The sequence below is a fragment of the Globicephala melas genome, chromosome 10, assembly GCF_963455315.2.
Source record: "Globicephala melas chromosome 10, mGloMel1.2, whole genome shotgun sequence".
Taxonomy (NCBI): domain Eukaryota; kingdom Metazoa; phylum Chordata; class Mammalia; order Artiodactyla; family Delphinidae; genus Globicephala; species Globicephala melas.
Window position 1 is genome coordinate 7,767,573 of NC_083323.1, and position 15,198 is coordinate 7,782,770.

Genomic DNA, 15,198 nt, shown 5'->3' on the forward strand with positions numbered 1-15,198 from the left:
TAATAAAAAAGATAACAATATTTTGAAAGAAGACACACAAAGAGAACTTTAAGTCACCATAAGAAGTACCTTCCTAACTTGGGTATGACTATGGGAAGAGGAGAGTTATTATTCTATTTCTACTGCTGTGTTTCAAATAAAAAACACAGTCCCAGTTTAATTATAGAGAAAAATAACAATTCCTGAAATAAAACCATAAAAGTATGCAGCAGAGGCCATCTAAATATACTTTTTTTTTTTTTTTGCAGTACGCAGGCCTCTCACTGTTGTGGCCTCTCCCGTTGTGGAGCACAGGCTCCGGATGCACAGGCTCAGCAGCCATGGCTCACGGGCCCAGCTGCTCTGCCGCATGTGGGATCTTCCCAGACCGGGGCACGAACCTGTGTCCCCTGCATCGGCAGGCGGACTCTCAACCACTGCGCCACCAGGGAAGCCCTAGATATACTTCTTGCCTTTAGATTATTGTTAATATTTTAGCTGTATCTCTTCAATTCAGGGAGAAAAATTTCAGTGTGACATTTGAAGCATTTTTTAAAAATTAAGGTTTTCATTAGGAGAGCTTGGTGTGTATATATATGAAGTATTTATTATACTGAAACAAGGAGGGAAATGTGGGGCATGTCTGTGGTAAGGCTAAGAATTAATGAGATTCCGGCACTGTGCACAATTATCTGCTCAACCAATCCTGAACAGATCAGACAGTCCCTAAACCGCTGCTCTGAGATGTACACTGTGTCACTTCTTGAAGGTTCTGATAGTCTGATGCAAATGTTAGCTGCTGTGGTTAATCGGGGACTCAAAGGACAATATGCCTGGGTCAGGGACTATAAATCACCAGAAGAATTAAACAACGGCCGTTCTACGTGTGACTTGCAACACCTGTAGAACTTGCCAGGAGTCCAGCTGGAAGAAGTCTGTTTCATGTCCAAGTAGGCTGCTATTCATAAAAGCTGCCTAAGCTTTTAGCTAGAAAGTTGAAGACTACAGAAAATGATTTATAGGAAGAAAAGGAAATTCCTTATTCCAGGATTGTAAGTGAACAAAGGTAACCCAATTCCAGAAAAAGGTTGTTGAGGCCATACAGGCCAAGGGAGTGAGAAGCCAGAGTTGTGGGTTTCTTTTTAGTCCCCTCTTAGAAAGTAACAAGCACAGGACTGAGAAGTTGGAGAGGGGTGAGGAGGGCAGGTGCAGGGATGATGACTCCAGCTGTGCAGCCATCCATTCCCACAGCTGCTGAGCACAGCCAAGCATTTGCGGGTGAGCACTGTCAGGACACAATTTGTATCACTTTGGTCGCTAACATTATCTTTGTCTCCTGATGAAGTCACTGCCTGTCTGCTCTGGGCTCTGTACCTTGGGTTTTTCTGACAAGATGGGCAAACCTCTAGCACTGCAAGGAGTGTTAATCTCCTAGCCTGTTCTTCCCTAATGCAAATATTTTCTTAAAATTTTTCGAATTTATGTTCTAATAATCAGCATGTTTTATACATCTTGAGCTCATATGCAGGTTTAAAGGAGGTGAACACACTAGTTCTTAAAGCTTTCCCCTATGATAGGAGCTCCCAAATAACCTATCTGCAGCAGTCTAGCCCTGTTCACTTCACAAACTGAGTATTATATAATTGCATCCAACACTGTGTTGAGGGAAACATGAGTCTTTACCATTGTCCTTCCAGTGCTAACGTCCAAGGAAGGAAAGGATCACAGGGTGTTTACAGGTACTGAGCGGGTTGCATATTTTGTTTTTATTGGCACTAGAGGAAATCACAGAATAATAACTGGGGTGTCTCTCTGAATACTGGGTGCCATTCCTCTGACTTTAATAGGGTAAGTAGAGGATCTGCCCTTGGCCAGGGAAGCAGCTTCAAGGGTGTGCTGAGGGTCAATGCATTAAGAATCTATAAAGAAAGCATGGATGTCTGGGAAAGGAATCAACTTTAGACTGAGAACAGACGGATGGCGGTCTGGATCTACAGCAGACACACATACTTTTCTTTCTCTTTCATTTCCTTCCTTATGAAGAATCTAAACACCTTCCAGGTCCCAGGTAACCAAATAGCAAGAAAGGCTCAAAAATGTTTTGTTCGATAGCTAGTGTTGCTGGAATCTGGACTGTGGCTGAATGGTGTGACTGTAGGACACCAGTGCCCTGAGGGCTCACATGGCTCCGGTAGATACATGGGCTCCTGGATAGGTAGGCAGGTGTTATGGAAGGTATGTACTGGCCACCCACAATCACTGATGGGTGGTTTTCAGTGTAGGGAAAGACCTTGGTGATTGGCTCAAAATATATAAGCATTACACAAAAATCTTATGATATTAGGTAGATCTCAGGAAAAGTGCAGAGGGGAAGGACCTGGAGAGAAGCAGAAAATTTTCTCCATGTGCTAACTGGGATGCGTGGAGGTATGTAACCAAGATCTTTCTTTACATCTGAAAACTAAACTTGTCTGAGTCATTAATTCTACAGAATTAATGTTACTAAAGTTGCAGTAACATACAATCCAAAAACTCAATTTCCCAGATTTCTAGCTACATAAAACAAGAAAAGACCACATACACAACTACATACACTCATATACCTGCTGCACTCCCCAGTGGAACACGTGTATAAATGTCCACACAGAGACCCCCAGAAAGCACACGTGCACAGAGGCCAACGTCCACTCCTTCTGAACCTAAGATGCATGTGGGCCACACTGAGGGTCAAGAGGCCCTATTGCATATCTGTTCGATGTCATTCATCTCTTTGGGACAATCTGCAGAAAGGATGAGAGGTGAGTCCTCTGTTACCACTACATCATCCTCAATTCGTACACCAAGACCACGGAACCTCTCAGGGGCGTCTTTGTCATCCTCCGGAATATAAATACCTGAGAAGTAGAAAAAAGAATCAGAACATTCTATTCATAAATGGCAGTAACTGGATGATTTGGGGCAAGAAAGTTAACCTCTATAAAGTTGGGATCCTAACAGTACCTACCTAATAGAAATGTGGAGATTAAATGAGATAATATATATAAAAATGTCTGGTACATAAATGGTCAGTAAGTGTTGCCTATCATTACTAGAACTATTATTATAGTTATTTGGTATACTAGACTACAAGATCTATACAACTACAATAATGTTGATCATGATTCTGTCACGTTCTAATGGCTCAAATGGGCCGCTAAAGTTACTTAATTTATGAGTATGTCAATATATGCTGGGACCCAGTAGATTATATAAATGCATTCTTTCTCTGCCTAACAGTTCCGTGGAAAAAGGGCACTTTGCTAAAATAAAGACTTAAGGCATTTTAAAATGTATTTAAAAAACACTTACTTAGATATTATTAGCCTCAACAACCAGAAGCTGCACAAATACTCAAATAAGTCATAAATGTAACTGACGTGTACATGATGTAAAGAGGGAAAAAGGAAGACCTTAATGAACGTTTGAAAAATTCTAAGAAACCAAGGTTCCCTTTCTAATCATGAAGTCAGACAGACACCAGGTCTTTTCATATTAAAGAAACTGTAAACTTCCTTCTCTGTACTCACAGATGCTGTTCTGTGATAAGAAGAAAAAGACCAGCAAAGGAAAATGTAGTCGAAGTCTAAGGAAGCGTCAACTAGATTGGACTTAACAGTACGTAAGGTCACAGACAGCAACATATACCCGGACTTAAAGGGTGGCATAAAAGATGTGTCCCAACTATAACTTACATAATTTAGAGGTGAAAACGCTTGAAATCTAAGATTGAGATCTGCTTTCATGACAGAAGCAGCATCGATGTTTAAAACTGACTGGTGGGGCTTCCCTGGTGGCGCAGTTGTTGAGAGTCCGCCTGCCGATGCAGGGGACATGGGTTCGTGCCCCGGTCCGGGAAGATCCCACATGCCACAGAGCGGCTAGGCCCGTGAGCCATGGCTGCTGAGCCTGCGCGGCCGGAGCCTGTGCTCCGCAATGGGAGAGGCCACAACAGTGAGAGGCCCGCGTACCGCAAAAAAAAAAAAAAAAAAAAAAGGAAAAAAAAAACCTGACTGGTAATATCAATCTTACACTCCACCGTGGCCACCACTTTTCTACTGAATCCTGCCCAACATCCAGCATCATTCAAGCTGGAGAACCATTAGACTGCCAGCTCTTTCTGAAGCTTAGAAGAAAGGATCTGGATACTAAAAAGTGGAATAATGCAGGCAGTTCAATGCAGAGGAGCTGCAACTGAGAACATGGGGAGTCTGAGTGTCTCTGCAGAAAAGTGCCAGGGGCTTCACAAGTGTCAGCAGCCCACCAAGATGATGGGAAGGACTAGTACAAACTGGCCCTGGCAAAGGCAGGGTTAAAAAAAGATTTCTTTCTTAATATCTACTGATCGAAAGTATTCCCCATCTGTTGTTTATTGGAGAAGTCAAATTAAACAAATTGTGTGATGTGAAATAAAAAAGCTCAAGAAAAAAATCTACTGGAGAGATTCATTTTCCTGTCTCTTCTAATTTAATTACATTCGTTCAGGTAAAAATAAAGTGTTCTAACACTAGAATTACATGTCCCAAGGGATCAGAAGTTGCTAGCACCTCCCCTTACCTGGCTCCACTGTGATTACCATACCAGGCTGCAGAGGGAGGGAGCGGGGCATGTCTGGAGTGTCGTGGACATCCATCCCCAGGTAATGGCCAACATGATGCGGGCAGTATTTTCGAGCAGCCTGGAAAAGATATTACCTCAGTGTTATTAGAGCAATGACCCCTTAAGGGGAAAGTTGGGCATCTATAACGCCATGAGATACGTGTTAACACTGACCCCTGCCCCCAGTTCTGCCACTTGTTTCACCTATCCTCGGGCTAATGCTTAAGAGGCTTGAAAACTGCCACCTCTTGTATGCAATTCTGCCAACAGCATTCTAACTAATCCACATTTCTATTCTTGCAATTTAATATACTACACACATGCTAACTGGGGTAAGCCCAGTAATGACTACGGCAAATGAAAATCTCTTTTCTTGGGGGAGGGAAGATAATTGTGTTAGAATAGTTCTCTTTTCAATGTTCGCCATGTCCCTCTTAGGAAGGCTACTCTGGAGACTCTAAGTATCTCACAGCAACTTGTGGAGTAGGTATGAAACACCATGTAACACAGTAATTATTAGGCATTTACTAGCTTGGATATTTCTATCCGTTGATTAAAGATTTGTTGGCATGAACAGGAGGAATTTATAGCTTTTTTCCTATTGATAAAAGAAACCCTGGCAGCCTAAACTTGGAGCTAGGAGATGCCTTACTGGTCTGTTTCGTTTGACCACCTGGCATGGTCGCATACCATTTAATTTAAAGCTAAGGCTTTAAATTTTTACTGAACACCATCACATTTTGGATGCAGATGAAATTCACTAAACATGGCAACTGAGGATATTGTTAAAAGTCTCAACAATGTTACTGAAGGAAGAAACACCCTCCCCTTCGACCTCTACCTTTTCAAAATCACTACAAAAGAATTAAGAGTTAACCTCTCCTCCGTTTTATGTCCTCTTCCACCCTGTCTGTACCAGACTTCATTTTGTTTTCTGAATTCTGAGCTAGTTACACAGTATGCAATGAACCAGATGTGCTGCCATCTTCTGGTAGAAATAAGTATTGCACCTTTTGCTTTAATCCATGTTCAAAAAAAGTCCCTCTTACTGGTGAAGAATCACCAACACCATTTCTAAATCTAATTAGTTTTACGTAGAATAAAAACTAAGCAGCATGTCAGGTGTTCTTAAGAAATCGGGTCAAAGGAAGTGAAGTACCTTGAAGGCATTATTTTCCTTAATGTTCTTCACGATCCCCAACTCTTTAAGCTTCTGTCCTATCAGTGTTAGCATCATGCTGTAGATGTTATCCAAGCTTGTTCCAGGGGAGCAGAGGGTCAGACAATCTTTCTGGACTTCTAGAACAGCTTCATAGAGTTCTGCCTGAGGTGCCGTGAACCTGGGGACAGGAAAACCCAAGAATTCGAATTTGGAACTCGCTGATATTGTAGGAAGTTTGCTTCTAAGTTTGATTAGAAAAACTCCAAGGCAATGATGATGGGGCATTGTTGATATTTAGTCAGTACCAGTATATCATTAATGACAGGACCTCAATCATGCCTAGATGCTCAACAGGAAGAGCAATAACCCTTAAAGCTGGGGCAGCAACAACAATCTCTCCTTCAAACGGTCAGCTGACAGACACGGGGTGAGGTTAAAAGATGCACCCAGCCATGAATGCAGTCAGAGGGCCAGATCAGGCTTACTCTTGATCCTCTCCATTTTTTTTTTTTTACCATTAAAAAAACACAAACAAAAACCAACCAAACAAAAAAAAAAACAGAGCCTAAGGATCCACTTATAGGCAAAGCAGATGTCATGGGATAAACTAATCAATACTTTGGCTATGGGACTTCCCTGGTGGCGCAGTGGTTAAGAATTTGCCTGCCAATGCAGGGGACATGGGTTTGAGCCTGGTCTGCGAAGACCCCACATGCCGCGGAGCAATTAAACCCACATGCCACAACTACTGAGCCTGCACTCTAGAGCCCGCGAGCCACAACTACTGAGTCCGCCTGCCGCAGCTACTGAAGCCCATGCACCTAGAGCCCGTGCTCTGCAACAAGAGAAGCCACCGCAAATGAGAAGCCGGAGCACTGCAACGAAAACTAGCTCCCGCTTGCCGCAACTAGAGAAAGCCCGCACACAGCAACCTGAAGACCCAACGCAGCCAAAAATAAAGTAAAATAAATTAATTTATAAAATAAGTAAATAAAATGTATTTGTTTTAAAAAAAATACTTTGGCTACTAATAACTTACTAGTTTCCAGGTGTCCTTAGTATAATAATTTCTTCGTCAGTAATGGGGAAAAATACCAAGCTCGGGTGGTATATGATATGTGTTTTTAACACATTTTTTAAAAAATTAACTTATTTTTGACTGCGTTGGGTCTTCGTTGCTGCATGCGGGCTTTCTCTAAGTTGCGGCAAATGGGGGCTACTCTTCTCTGTGGTGTGTGGGCTTCTCACTGCGGTGGCTTCTCTTACTGCTGAGCACGGGATCTAGGTGCTTGGGCTCAGTAGTCGTGGTGCACGGGCTTAGTTGCTCTGCGGCATGTGGGATCTTCCCAGACCAGGGCTCGAACCCATGTCCTCTGAATTGGCAGGCAGATTCTTAACCACTGTGCTACCAGGGAAGTCCCTATACATTGTTGATGGAATTGTAAATTAGTACAGCCAGTTAAATCAAAGGCCTTAAAGGTGCTCATAAAATTTAAGTTTGTAATTCTGCTCTAAGAAGCCATCCTGACAAAATATTTGAAATTCAAAAAAAGCTGAATATACCAAAATGTTTCCTGTGATTTTAAAAATAATTATAATTATAAATGTCCCCTAATAAGAATGGTTAAAGTCAGCAAGGTAATGCTATAATGAAAACCTACACACCCATCTCCCAGGTTCAGCCATTATTAACAGTTATGTTTGTCATTGATGAGTATAAACATGCTCCACCCCATCTCAGTATTACTAAACATTTTTTAACCATTCTTTTTCTAATGTACATTTTATATACACTGAAATGTACAAATCTGAGCTCTACAATTCTGACAAATGTATGTGCTGGTGGTGATGAAGCTGGGGACACTGAACCCCTAAATTCTGCTGAGTCATCTTTGCTAGGAGAAGCAGCCCTTCTACCCCAGTCTGAGGAGGCCAACCCTGTTTTGACTGAGAACCTACAGGTATCTCCCCAGAGGCAGCTGCCTTGGTAGTTGCTTCTAGACCCACAACTAGACGTTACTCCCAGCAGGTCCCAAAACGTTAGGTACAAAGTGTGACCCATGACGAGATGCACTATAATCCAAAAAGAATTGCACGATTTTTCCTATTTATATAGACAAAAATCTGGGAATATGTATAGAAATGGATGTTCATGTGTGGGCTAATGGTGGAAGGAACATAAAGTTGGATCAGGCTGAATTTATTGATAGGGGTCCACTAAGGAGAGATTCTGGATTCAATGCTGAAGCTTGAGGGCTCAGAAAGGCTCTAACGGTTTATTTGGTTGGTTGGCTGAAACATGGATCAAAAGGTAGCCTCCACTAAATGAATTCAAATACCAGAACTACCTTGCTATGCTGGAGAAAGAATTCTGCCTCAAGACTGCAACATCAGCTTTTGCTTGAGTTTCCAGCCTGCAGTTCTGCCCTCTGAAATTCAGAAATGCCAATCCCCATGATCACATGAGCCAGTTCTTTAAAATCAATTGATCATCAACCAACCTACCTACCTACATATGCATACATACATAATATATCCCACTGGCTGTTTCTCTGGAGAACTGAGATCCAGATCCATATCCCTATGACACAGAACATTGCCATCCCCCTCGTGGAAGTTCCTCATGTCTATTTCTAATCAACACCCCTACCTCGAGAGGGAAACACTGTTCTGATTATTTTCACCTTAGTTTTGCCTATTCTAGCATGTCATATAAATGGAATCAGACAATATGTACGCTTTTGTGCTGAACTTCCTTCATTAAGAATAATGTCCATGGTGTTATTTTGATCAGTAGTTTGTTCCCTGTTTATTGCTGAGTGGTATTCCATTGTATGAATAGTCCACAATTTGTGTATTCATTCTCTTGCTGATGGACATTTAGGTCATTTCCAGTTTTGGCTACTGTGAATAAAACTGTTATGAATATTCTTGTACAAGTCTTTTTGTTCCTGTTGCACTGCACCACTGCCAACACTTGGTATGGTTGGTCTCTTTAATTTCAACCATTCTAGTGGATGTGTAGAGGTTTAACATGCATTTTCCTCAATGACTAACAATGATGAATACACATATTTGTTCACATATTATCTCATTATCCTTTTGATATCTGTAGGATTTATTGTGATATCCTCTTTCCTGATCACACAGCTCCAGCAGATTCATGGGAGTAATGTTCTTTAAGTTCCCACCTAACGATCTGTACCCTTTATAGCTGAAAGTTTCTTTTGCTGCAGATAAAATCTTTGGCTCACACTTTTGTTCTCTGAGCATCTTCAATACGTTACGCTATTTTCTTCTTTCATAAAGCCTGGCTTTTGAAAAGTCTGATAACAGTCTAGTTTCCTCTTTTTTTCTAAGTCCCCAAAAGAATTTTTCTTTTCCTTGCAGGTTCAGAATTTTACTAGACTATGTCTTGGTGTTGTTTTTTCCTGGGCTGATATTCTCAGGTACGCAGTGTGCTCTTTCTAAGGTAGTTTCAATATTTTTTTTTCAGGAAAATTTTAAATTATAGTTTTTAGTATTTGTTCTGTTCCCTTGCTTTGGTTTTCTTCTTCAGGGCTTCCTTCATGTGTATGTTCTAACTCTTTGCCTATTTTTAAAATTTTTGGCTGTGTTGGGTCTTTGTTGCTGCACACGGGCTTTCTCTAGTTGCAACAAGTGGGGGCTACTCTTCGTTGCGGTGCGTGGGCTTCTCATTTGTGGTGGCTTCTCTTGTTGCAGAGCACGGTCTCTAGGTGTGTGGGCTGCAGTAGTTGTGGCGCTCAGGCTCAGTAGTGTGGCTCGTGGGCTTTAGAGAACAGGCTCAATAGTTGTGGTGCATGGGCTTGGTTGCTCTGCGGCATGTGGGATCTTCCCGGACCAGGGCTCGAACCCGTGTCCCCTGCATTGGCAGGCAGATTCTTTTTTTTTTTTAATTGGTTTGATTTCTTTTTTTTAAAATAAATTTATTTATTTATTTATTTATTTTTGGCTGTGTTGGGTCTTCGTTGCTGCACATGGGCTTTCTCTAGTTGCGGGGAGCAGGGGCTACTCTTCTTTGCGGTGCACGGGCTTCTCATTGTGGTGGCTCCTCTTGTTGCGGAGCACGGGCCCTAGAGCGCAGGCTCGGTAGTTGTGGCACACGGGCTTCGTTGCTCCATGGCATGTGGGATCTTCCCGGACCAGGGCTCGAACCCATGTCCCCTGCATTGGCAGGCGGATTCTTAACCACTGTGCCACCAGGGAAGCCCAGCAGGCAGATTCTTAACCACTGTGCCACCAGGGAAGCCCCTGAAATGATTTTAAATTTATTTCTAATTCTTTTCTGAGTTTGTCACTTCATTACCAAGATTTTCTAATTCTGATATATGTTGTTTTTTCATGTTTTGAATGATTTGCTTTAAAAATTTTTAGCTTGTTTTAAAACAAAAGGGCATTGTTTTGATCTATTTTGTAGTCATGTCTTTCTGGCATGCTTTCATTTCTGTAGGGATGTTATTCTGCTCCTTATTCTCCTTTTGCTTTTAATAACTTTTTATGAGATTTAACCTAGAAGCTTTTTTTTTTTTTGGGCCGTGTTGGGCAGCATGCAGGGTCTTAGTTCCCTGACAAGGGATCAAACCTGCACCCCCTACAGTGGAAGCATGGCGTCTTAACCACTGGACCTCCAGGGAAGTCCCCTAGATGCTTTTTTAATTGCTTATTTTATATGAAATTAATTTCCTGTACTTTTAGAATAAGGCAGGATTTATAAAAGATTTAACTTCAGAGTGTAATCTGTTGTTTTGGTGTAGTGATAAAAAACAAGGCAGCTTGTTTCAGATCTTTCCTTAGTTCTCCCTCACTTTGGTTTTATTTATTTATTTGCTGCACTGCATGGCCCTTGGGATCTTTTCCCCCCGACCAGGGATTGAACCCGGGCCAAGGCAGTGAAAGTGCCAAATCCTAACTACTGGACCGCCAAGGGACTCCCTTTCCCCCCTCTTTGATTTGGATCATCTCATTCTTTCCTCTCTTTAGTTCCTAACCTGCTCAATTTCTGTTCTACTTCTAGCAGTTTACCTTAAGTGTGAGCCCCTGTCTTAGAAGGGAGCCCAGCACCTTCAGACTTTCTTGGGCCACTGGATTGGCAAATCCTTCCTGTTTTCAGCTTCTGTTCTGAAATTGGCTCATTATCCTGACTGTGAATAGCTGTTGGTTATTTTGGGGTTCTCCTGTTTTCAGGTCTGTTAGCCTCCCCCACCATTGCTGCTTCCTTCTCCTTCCACACAGATACTGATACCACCCAGGTCTTGTGGTTGTACATAGTATGTTCATAACTATTCGTATTTTGAGATTTTAAGGATACCCCATTACCTGGTGTTTGGGATACCAGTCACTACCTAGTTGTTCTATTCTTATTTGAAAATTTGGAAAGACTGAAAAACTATTATTTGCTGCCATCTCTCCAGAATCCCTGAATCTTTTTATAGTTTTTGGTTTCTTACTGACATTCTCTATCTGTTCACACATTACACTTATATCTTCCTTTAACTCCTTGAGCACAGCTATTGTTAGCTGCCTTAAAGTCCTCATCTGCTAATTGTAACATTAGGGTTATTTAGGATCTGTTTTATTGACTATAATTTTATTGATTATGGGTCACATTTTCCTGATTCTTATGTCTAGTGATTTTTTAAAATGAACAGTAGAAGTTATGAATGATACAATGTAGAGGTTCTAAAATTCTGTTATGTTCTTCTGAAGAGTGATTTTGTTAACTTGGCTGGATTCAAACTGCAAGCTCTGCTCTTAGTGGGAAGTAACTAAAGTTTCTGCTCAGTCCATTCAAATTCTGGCTGCCAGTATTTTGCTGAGCCTCCTGGGATCTCACCCTAGAATATAATGTAGTGATCAGCCAAGGATTTTGGAATATTTTATATGCAAATTTTGGACCTCACCCTTTTTTGCAGTACCCTCTCTTTCAGGATTTCCCATCTTTCTGGTTCCTTGCTAGTATCTAATTCTGTCCTTTGACACCTCAGGCCAACTAGGCTGTGGCTTCTTGCTCCCCAAGCTGTGTGAATTGGGGAGTTCCCTCAAGCAAAATACTCTAACCCTTCAGATCTAACCCATTATAGCTCTTCTTTCAAGGACAGACTTATGCTATTTCTACAGGCTTTTAGGAAGCTTTCTAGTGCCTTTAAATACTTGTTTTTAATATTTTGTCCAGATTCTATAATTGTTATTGGAGGGTTAATCTGGCCAAACTATTCTACCATAACCTAAATATTATCTTTGTACTCAGAAAATAAAAACTTAAATTTGTTTTCAAAAAATGTGTGTGCGCACATGTTAACTAGGTGTTTTTAGGTGCCTGATCCTTGATATGATGAATAAAAAACAGTCTTAGAAAATAATCAGGAGCTTTGTAAAGGCAGTTAATGTGTGCTAGAGGGAACCTGTATATTTCTTTAGTTCTTTATTCCAAATATACCCATATTCTAACTCATACTCCTAAGAAGCAGTGGGATCTTTGGAAGCCCTACCTGCCATTGACAGGCCAGGTACGAGTGATGTCACTCACATAGCAAGAAGACTCACAACCTCCATCCAGCAGCACCATTTCCCCATCCTGGAACAAAAGTAAGACAGGTAAAAGTAGGTGACTTAATGACTGTCAGTTCTTTCTTCTTCTAATTTAAACTCTTCATGCCTTTCATTTTATAAAAAACAAAACAAAACAAAAACTCTACTTTAAAGGAGACTAATCTTCTCTGGTTCCTTCTCACAAGAAATAGTGTCTAAGTTTTTCATATGAATTCACACTGGCTCAAGAAAGATGGCACTGTAGAGTGGTTAAGTGCATTGGCTCTGGAACCAGAGTGCTGGAGTTTGAATTACTAGGTGTAAGCATTAGCATTTATGATTTATTAACATCATAAATATTACCATTATCACTATTAATTTAAAAAATCCTATATAGGTTGTTATCCAGGGCCTTTATTCAAATATAGTTACCCGTAACCATTTAACTTTAGAATATCACTTTCCCTTCTGCTCTCCATCAAAATACATGTGTGGGGAAAACAAACAAACAAACCCCAAACAAAAACCAAACCAAAAAACTTTGGGTACATCTCTCTTTTACTACTTGTCATGTTATACTGAAATTTTCTATTTATGCCCTTGAAGACAGGCCATATCTTATTCATATCTAAATAAGCACAGAACTTGGCACATATTAGAAAAATGGTCAAATAATTACATATATAATAATGGCAAGAAGAATGAATGTGGTTTTTGTTTCTGGAAACATGACAAAATAAATTTTAGGTAACAACTAGATCCTGGACAAAAATATATTTTATGAAATGTTGACATTACATCATATAAGAGACATCTTAAAGATTTTTTTTCTTGAATAAAAACAACCCAGAGGGGCTTCCCTGGTGGTGCAGTGGTTAAGAGTCCGCCTGCCGATGCAGGGGACACGGGTTTGTGCCCCGGTCCGGGAAGATCCCACATGCCATGGAGCGGCTGGGCCCGTGAGCCATGGCCGCTGAGCCTGCGCGTCCGGAGCCTGTGCTCCGCAATGGGAGAGGCCACAACAGTGAGAGGCCCGCGTAACGCAAAAAAAAAAAAAAAATATCAACCCAGAACTGAAACTAGAGCTGAGTAGCGATAAGGTAAGTGTTACAGTATATAGGAAAGAAGGAGTTGCAAAGTGGGGAAGATGAAGTGGAGATTCCTGCATTAACCCAGGACACTCACAGGGGATAATAGGGCCCCAGGTCATTAGGACCCACTTCACTCTGGCAAAAGCATATGCAAATAACATTTAGAGGAAATAGCGCCCAAATTTGGGATTGCATAATTTCCCAAAAATAACAAGCAAATATGAGCTCACAACCAAAGGCTGTCAAGCACACGAGGCAGTAGGTCACTGTGAGAGTCAGCAGGAACAACAAATACCAAATTTAGATCTTCCAGAATTCCACACAATGGAGTTGTGAGATACAGAATTGCTATTATGAAATGTTTAAAGGGATACAAAATGGAATCACAAAGGATAACAAGCAACAAGAGACAACTGAGAATAACTGTGGATTTGAAGGGAACCAAATGGAAATAAAAACAACTGCTGAAATAAAATACTCAGTGTATGGCTGAAGTAGTAGGTTAGACAAATGAAGAGAAAATTTAGTTTCCTGGAAGACAGACCTACGAAAATCCCCTAGAGTATGACACAGACAGACAAGGCAAATGTAAACATGAAAGAAACATTAGCTATTGAAAACAGAAAAGAGGTTTAACATACATCTAACTGAAGACCTTGAAGGAGTGAACAGAGAGAATGTAGGAGAGATGATATCTGGAGAAATAATGTCTGAGAATTTCCTAGAACTGATGAAGACATGAATCTACGGATTCAGGAAGCAGAGGTATCATAATGAGGACATGTAAAAATAAATTTGTATTTAGATATATAATAAAACTGAGAAATACCAAAGAAAAAGATATCTTAATGCAGCAAAAGCAAAAAGAAATCTCATAAAGGAATGATAATTATTATACTTTAAAATCAGCAACACTGAAAGTCAGAAGAAAGGAGTATAATCTATTAAAATTGATGACTGAAAATAACTGTCAATCTAGGATGGTTTTCCTCAGCACAGCCATCTTTCAAGAATGAGAATGAAATAAAGATGTTTTGGCTAAACAAAAGTAGAAAAAGTTTATCAGCTACACACCTTCATCTAAAGGATGTTCTTCAGGTAGAAGGAAGGTGATCCCAGAAAGGCCATCTAAGATGCAAGAAGGAAAGATCAACATGCAGGTAAATCTAAACAAACTCTGTTAGAAGGGGGCTCTGCTTTGACCTATTCCTGACAGCTAGATGTAGCCGTGGTGAGCTCAGAGGCAGAACCACAGGGCAGCCTGCTGTCTCTGACTAGATCTCTGCCAGATGCCTACCAGCCGGTCCATGACAGAGTCCTTCCAGATGCCCCAGCAGACCTCTGCATTTCTCACGGCTTCTTGATGACCCTGCCCGCTAAGTTGAAAAGTTTCAGATAACTGAAGCCAGACTATGACCTAGAAGTTTTTGACTATTTTCTCTTATTTCTTATTTAGGTCACTTTATCCAACAATGGCAATATGTCTCTCTCCCTGTAAAGCTAGATTTGTGCTTATTCTCTAGTTTTTCAAGGATGAATATTATATTTAGGAATAGGTACACTGGTGGTAAAACTATGAAGAAAAACAAAAAAAAATGGTTAAAACAAAAGTCAAGATGGTAGGAGACAGAAAGGGAGATGTGCTTGAGATCACCCAAGGGACTACTAAGGTATAAGCAATGATCTTCTTATCCTTGATGGTGAATACATGGTTGTTCATTTTATCATTATTATTTTAAACAGTATATTATATTTATTGTTTATAATATATGATAAATTTGT

The 15,198-nt window shown here is 40.7% G+C and overlaps 1 protein-coding gene across 1 annotated transcript in view; it reads right to left on the minus strand.

The window, feature by feature from the left end:
• Positions 1-220: 220 nt before the first annotated feature.
• The window catches only part of XPNPEP3 (X-prolyl aminopeptidase 3), a 59,125-nt gene continuing 44,147 nt past the window's right edge, over positions 221-15,198 (minus strand). Inside the window, exons 7-10 of the mRNA XM_030855850.2 lie at positions 12,286-12,371; positions 5,774-5,954; positions 4,573-4,693; positions 221-2,873 (exon numbers count right to left, since the gene is read on the minus strand). Coding sequence (XP_030711710.1) covers positions 2,707-2,873; positions 4,573-4,693; positions 5,774-5,954; positions 12,286-12,371 — 555 coding nt within the window. The 3' untranslated portion in view covers positions 221-2,706. The remainder of the gene's footprint in view (positions 2,874-4,572; positions 4,694-5,773; positions 5,955-12,285; positions 12,372-15,198) is intronic.